The sequence below is a fragment of the Eumetopias jubatus genome, unplaced genomic scaffold (assembly GCF_037043125.1).
Source record: "Eumetopias jubatus isolate StellerSeaLion01/CBP00866 unplaced genomic scaffold, mEumJub1_p1.0 scaffold_1, whole genome shotgun sequence".
Lineage (NCBI taxonomy): Eukaryota > Metazoa > Chordata > Mammalia > Carnivora > Otariidae > Eumetopias > Eumetopias jubatus.
The window spans coordinates 207,702,044-207,709,026 of record NW_028274807.1 but is presented as its reverse complement, the minus strand read 5'-3'; the positions used below and the strand labels follow the sequence as shown (position 1 = coordinate 207,709,026).

At 42.9% G+C, this 6,983-nt stretch overlaps 1 protein-coding gene across 1 annotated transcript; it reads left to right on the top strand.

Moving 5' to 3' along the window:
• Nucleotides 1-5,219: 5,219 nt before the first annotated feature.
• Nucleotides 5,220-6,152, top strand: LOC148165164 (olfactory receptor 7A17-like). The gene has a single exon (XM_088016826.1). It carries the CDS (start codon nt 5,220-5,222, stop codon nt 6,150-6,152), a length of 933 nt encoding a protein of 310 aa, XP_087872952.1.
• Nucleotides 6,153-6,983: the final 831 nt, after the last annotated feature.

Here is a 6,983-nt window from a genome sequence, read left to right as displayed (position 1 = left end):
TATATACCACCTCTTCTTTATCCATTCATCTGTTGATGGACATCTTGGCTCTTTCCCCAGTATGGCTATTATGGACATTGCTGCTGTAAACATTGGGGTGCACGTACCCCTTCGGATCCCTACATTTGTATCTTTGTGGTAAATACCCAGTAGTGCAATTGCTGGATCGTATGGTAGCTGTATTTTCAACTGTTGAGGAACCTCCATACTGTTTTCCACAGTGTTTGCACCAGCTTGCATTCCCACCAACAGTGTAGGAGGGTTCCCCTTTCTCCGCATACCCACCAACATCTATCATTTCCTGACTTGTTAATTTTAGGCATTTGAGTGGTGTGAGATGGTATCTCATAGAGCTTTTGATTTGGATTTCCCTGATGCCAAGCAATGTTGAGCACTTTTTCATGTGTCTGTTGGCCATTTGGAAGTCTTCTTTGGAAAAATGTCTGTTCATGTCTTCTGCCCATTTCTTGATTGGATTCTTTGTTCTTTGGGTGTTGAGTTTGATAAGTTCTTTATAGATTTTGGATACTAGCCCTTTATCTGATATGTCATTTGCAAATATTTTCTCCCATTCTGTCGGTTGTCTTTTGGTTTTGTGGACTGTTTCTTTTGCTGTGTAAAAGCTTTTTATCTTGATGAAATCCCAATAGTTCATTTTTGCCCTTGCTCTCCTTGCCTTTGGAGATGTTTCTAGGAAGAAGTTGCTGCGGTTGAGGTCAAAGAGGTTGATACCTGTGTTCTCCTTTAGGATTTGGATGGACTCCTTCAGGATTTGGATGGACTCCTGTCTCACGTTTAGGTCTTTCAACCTAATCTGGAGTCTATTTTTGTGTGTGGTGTAAGGAAATGGTCCAGTTTCATTTTTCTGCATGTGGCTGTCCAATTTTCCCAAGACCATTTGTTGAAGAGACTGTCTTTTTGCCTTTGGCATTTTTTCCTGCTTTGTCAAAGATGAGTTGACCATAGAGTTGAGGTTCCATTTCTGGGCTCTCTATTCTGTTCCTTTGATCTATGTGTCTGTTTTTGTGCCAGTACCATAGTGTCTTGATGATGGCAGCTTTGTAATAGAGCCGGAAGTCCGGAGTCGTGGTGCTGCCAGTTTTGCTTTTCTTTTTCAACATTCCTCTGCCTATTCGGGGTCTCTTCTGGTTCCATACAAATTTTAGGATTATTTGTTCCATTTCTTTGAAAAGAGTGGTTAGTATTTTGATGGGGATTGCACTGAATATGTAGATTGCTCTAGGTAGCGTTGACATCTTCACAATGTTTATTCTTCCAATCCATATGCATGGAAGGTTTTTCCATTTCTTTGTGTCTTCCTCAATTTCTTTCCTGAGTATTTTATAGTTTTCTGAGGACAGATCCTTTATCTCTTTTTTTTTTAAAGATTTTATTTTATTATTTATTTGAGAGAGAGAGAATGAGAGATAGAGAGCATGAGCGGGAAGAGGGTCAGAGGGAGAAGCAGACTCCCTGCAGAGCAGGGAGCCTGATGTGGGACTCGATCCCGGGACTCCAGGATCATGACCTGAGCTGAAGGCAGTTGCTTAACCAACTGAGCCACCCAGGCACCCACAAATCCTTTATCTCTTTGGTTAGATTTATTCCTAGGTATCTTATAGTTTTGGGTGCAATTCTAAATGAGATCGACTCCTTAATTTGTCTCTCTTCTATCTTGTTGTTGGTGTATAGGAATGCCACTGATTTCTGTGCATTGATTTTTATATCCTGTCACTTTAGTGAATTCCTGTAGGAGGTCTAGCAGTTTTGGGGTGCAGTCTTTTGGGTTTCCCAGATAAAGTATCATATCATCTGAAAAGAGTGAGAGTTTGACTTCCTCTTTGCCAATTTGGATGCCTATGATTTCTTTTTGTTGTCTGATTGCTGTGGCTAGGACTACTAATACTATGTTGAATAGCAGTGGTGAGAGTGGACATCCCTGCCGTGTTCCTGACCTTAGGGGGAAAGCTCTCAGCTTGAGTCTCCGTTTTCTTATTTCTGAAGATAACATGGGGATAATAAAATCAACTTCAGAGTGATATTGTGGCTAATAAACGAAGGTGTGGTCATATTTTGTAGATCCCTAAGAAAATGTTCAAAGGTGAGGGGTATGATATTTGTGTGTGTGTGTGTTTATTCACATTTTCTTTGAAGTAAACCTGGGTGCTCATGTGCACACACACAGAATCATTATTAGGTGATCTTTCCTGTCACAAGTAAACTTGAGAGAAAGTGGGAGAGGATAAGAATGAAAAGAATGAATATTTAGATTAGCGTGAAAGTTAAACTATGTAAAAATTTGGACACAAAGATTTAAGATAGAACAAATCGCCTTAAGGATTCAGCTTTTCTAGGTTAGTACCTGCAAGTCAGCATGGCTCATGGCATGGGAGATCGTCTGTACCAGCTCGTGGGGCTGAACAACTCCAAAGTGACTTCAGACTCCATTGTCTACTTTTATTAGGGCACCAACACGGTATATCCTTATCCAAGAGAATGTAAATGAATAAAATCCAAGGCTGATTTCACTCCCCTTGTATAAAGTGTTATTGGATAAATGTCTGGATTAGATTTTCACTGTGGTTGCAAGAAATGACCATGCTGCTCCCTTAAAACAAATCAATTTATTTTCTGATAGTTCTGGAAGTCAAAAGACTGAAATAAGTCCCCCTGGGCTAAAATCAAACTGTCTGCAGAGAAGAGTTCATGTGGAGGTCTGGGGAGAATAGGTTTTCTTGCCTATTTCAGCTTTAGGGCCACCTGTACTCTCAGGTTTATGTCCCTTCCCTTTACCTTCAAAGCCAGCAAAATAGCATCTCGAAATCTCTCTCTGACTCCAAGACTCTGCCTCCCTCTTCCACCACTGCAGGACTCTTGTCATCTATTGAGCCCAGCTGGATAATCAAAATAACTTTATCCTGGGTCAGCTGACTAGCAATGTTAATACCATTTGCAACCTTAGTTCTTCCTTCCCATGACACAAGACATATCCAAAAATTCTGTAGATTAAGATGTGGAAATATTCGGGGGACATTATTCTGCCGACTAAAGTGTTTTTCCGAGGTATATTTAATGTCAACTCAGGGGCCCTTATTTGGAGATTCAAACACAATTGATCTCAACTCTAGGGTGAGTACTGAGTCTTTTCTCTCCAAACCACACAGGAAGAGGATCACATGGCTTATTTACTAAAATCACCTTAAAGCTATAAATGGTAAAGTAAACCATCAACTAAAGAAATTCAGTATCATCTCAAAGTTAAGGTAAAGTCAAGGAAGTTAGAATTCTGGAAGGCAGGTAAATTCATGAGAAAGAGGATTAATAAAAAAAATGGATTCACCTGACTTCTAATCTGGCCTCCCAGGAACCAAGTATCAGCAGGAAAATTTGCCTTTCTGTCCAGACAAGTTGCCCACTGGGAATGGAGTGCTCTGAGGTGGGAGTAACAATGGAAACAGTGCCTAATGAGCAGACACAGAGCTGTAAATATCTCCTCTGCTGCAGAGCTTCAGCATGAGAAACCTTGGACTGGCCACAACACGGTTGTTATTTTTGGGTTCCTAAGTCTGGCTGGGGGACCCATGCCTCTCTGCTTCCTGCTGTCCTGTCTGGGAACAGAGCTGCGGTCTCGAGCATCAACCATCCGGGGAGGAATTCAGACCTCCACACGGAGACTTTCATCTTAGAGACCCCAACCAGGTGAGCCTGAGAGCTCAGCAGGTATTTCAGGAAAGGAACAGAGAGAATGGAAGCTGAGAACTTTGACCTGAGGTCACCTGAGACTAGGTACACTCATTTATAATTAATTTACGTAGTGTGTTCAAAAGAGAAGTGTCCATAGGACCCAGCAATACAGGAATCGTTGTTGACGATACATGGTGGGAATGGAAGTGAGGTTGGATGAGAAAGGGGAAGGAATGGGGGACCTAAAATGGTTCCAGTGGAATTAGAACATATCCGAGGAGTTTTGCAGCTAAGGGGAGCAGGAAATCAGAGTGTTTACCTTGGAGCATGAGTGGTGAACTGTTTAGGGTGTAGTGGGTTCTGAACATGTTCTGTATTTATTGAAAGACCCAGACCCATGCAGGTAACTATTCCCTTGTGACACAGTTCCTGAGATACACATTTCTCAGAACCTTCTCTCACACTGAGTATTCACATGGAAAAGTGTGTTTCATATGCAACAAGGGGTATGCTAACTAGCTTTACTTTGTAATACTTCATGACCAAAAAGCGTGTAAACGATGGAAGCATTTGAGAAACGCAGAGAAAACGCTCCCAAATCTGTTCAATGGTGAAAATAACTCATTTACTCACAGGAAGGAACAGTGCTATAAGCTTCCTGCATGTGGTGACCAATGCTGTATCCACCCTAGGAGGATGGGTACTGCTGTCCCCACTCTCTGAGTGAGGATAGTCCCATTTGGAATGGATTGATTGTCTCTCCCAAGTTCCAACATTGTATATGTGGTAGATCTCATGTTCAAAACCTCGTTTTCTGATTCAAAAATTTGGCAGTTAAAATCATTTGGAAAAGTCTTTTTTTATTTCATCTTTAAAAATCCCCTTCTATTGTCCTACATTGTGTACTACCGTGTGTATTTTCTGTTGTAAATTGCAGGTTTATTCCCTTTTCACATTTTTCTAGAGGGATATTCAATCAGTAAAATGTCTGACATCATAAAAAGCCCACTCTTTTCCTGTTTGGTTACACTGTTCTTTTTCTGCTTTGTTAATTATGCTGGGCAGCAAGGGCATGTGGCAGGGGCTGGAAGGCTGCCAGAACCGGGGAAGCTTTCTGCTCATCACAGTCTCTCAGGAATCCCCTGAGTTTATTAGATCTCCTTTACCACTCATGTCCATTTCTTTCCTGTGTTTTATGAACCTCCTTTTTGTTTTTTTAAAGATTGTATTTATTTATCTGACAGAGAGAGACACAGCGAGAGAGGGAGCACAAGCAGGGGGAATGGGAGAGGGAGAAGCAGGGCTTCGCACCAAGCAGGGAGCCCGATGCGGGGCTCAAACCAAGGACCCTGGGCTCATGACCTTGAGTTAAAGGCAGACGCTTGACGACTGGACCACCCAGGCGCCCCAATAACTGACATTTAAAGAAAAACTTTAAAAAAAGAAAAATAAAGTATTAAATAAATAAATGAAGCCCATAAAATTCAACACTTTTATGCTTTTTTTTTTTCTTTCCTTGTAGGCAGCACCACCACATGGAAGCAGACAATGACACAGGAATTTCAGAGTTTCTTCTTCTGGGATTATCAGAGGAACCAGAATTACAGCCCATCATATTTAGGCTTTTCCTCTGCATGTACCTAATCACTGTACTGGGGAACCTGCTCATCATCCTGGCCGTCAGCTCAGACTCCCATCTCCACACCCCCATGTACTTCTTCCTCGCAAGCCTATCCTTTGCAGACATCTGCTTCACCTCCACCACCATCCCCAAGATGCTGTGGAACATCCAGACTCAGAGCCAAGTCATCACCTATGCCGGCTGCGTCACACAGATGTACTTTTTCTTAATCTTTGGAGGCTGGGATGACTTTCTCCTGACTGTGATGGCCTATGACCGCTTCGTGGCCATCTGTCACCCCTTGCACTACACGGTCATCATGAACCCGCGGCTCTGTGGACTGCTGGTTCTGGTGTCCTGGGTCATCAGTGTTCTCAATTCCTTGTTACAGAGTTTAATGGTGTTGCGGCTGTCCTTCTGTGCAAAGGTGGAAATCCCCCATTTTTTCTGTGAATTCAATCAAGTAGTTGGGCAGGCCTGTTCCAACACCTTCCTTAATGATATGGTTATGTATTTCGGGATTGTGCTGCTTGGTGGCGCTCCCCTGGCTGGGATTCTTTATTCCTACTCGAAGATTGTTTCCTCCATACGTAGGATATCCTCAGCTCAGGGCAAGTATAAAGCATTTTCCACCTGTGCATCTCACCTCTCCGTTGTCTCCTTGTTTTATTGTACAATTCTAGGAGTGTACCTTAGCTCTGCTGCTCCCCAGAGCTCCCACTCAAGTGCAGTAGCCTCGGTGATGTACACGGTGGTGACGCCCATGCTGAACCCCTTCATCTACAGCCTGAGGAACAGAGACATAAAGAGGGCTCTGAAAAGAATCACTGGGGTTCCAGTGATGTAAGGGGCCATCGTCCTGCAGTTGAAGAGGTGCCCATGATTGCAGGGCTCAGAGTCTGAGAGCCTGGAACTGCCATTCTTAGATCAGGCTATGGAACTAGAACCTGCTCCTTCCACATGTTTCCTGGAATTTTCATTTGTTTGAATAATTCCACTTCTCCATACATTTAAGTAACTCACTTTACTAAATTTTGGCTCTGGCTGATATACACACAGGTTCCCCTTTGTCCATTTGCATACAATCCCAAAATTTTCCCCAACCTTGGACACAAATGCCTGGAAATTTCTGTATCTTACATGGGGCAAGTTGGATTTCTTAAAAATAAGTTTATTTCATAGACTTCTACCATGCCAAGTAAATTTTCCCTAGCTTTTCCAGAAAGATAGTGTTGAGTTGTGTTCTTCATTTGGAGGTAACTACACTTGGCCACTAATCCCTTTACATAATTTTATTGTAGATGAAAATAGAAAAGCCCAGGGTTCACCTAGAGTCTGTATATCTTTTTACATCACTTCCTTCCCTCCTCTTCCTGATGATGTGGACTCTAACGTTGTTCTGTTGAAGTCTCAGGTTGTGACAGGGATGCTCAGGCTCAGAAAGCCTGGGCACTCCCCTGCACCCCTGTGCTTCTGGACATTCCCACAGATGCTTCTCTGACCAGAGCCTCTGCTGGGGCCACACTGGCCCATTGGTTCTTACTGTGATTGCAAGACACACCTCAGCAATGTCCATCAGGGAACTCTAACAAAACCAGGTTTATCCTCACAGGTCCTGGCGAGCACCTGGGATCCCAAAGGCCATTCAGGGAGGTGTCAGAGAGGGGAGCCTTCTTCT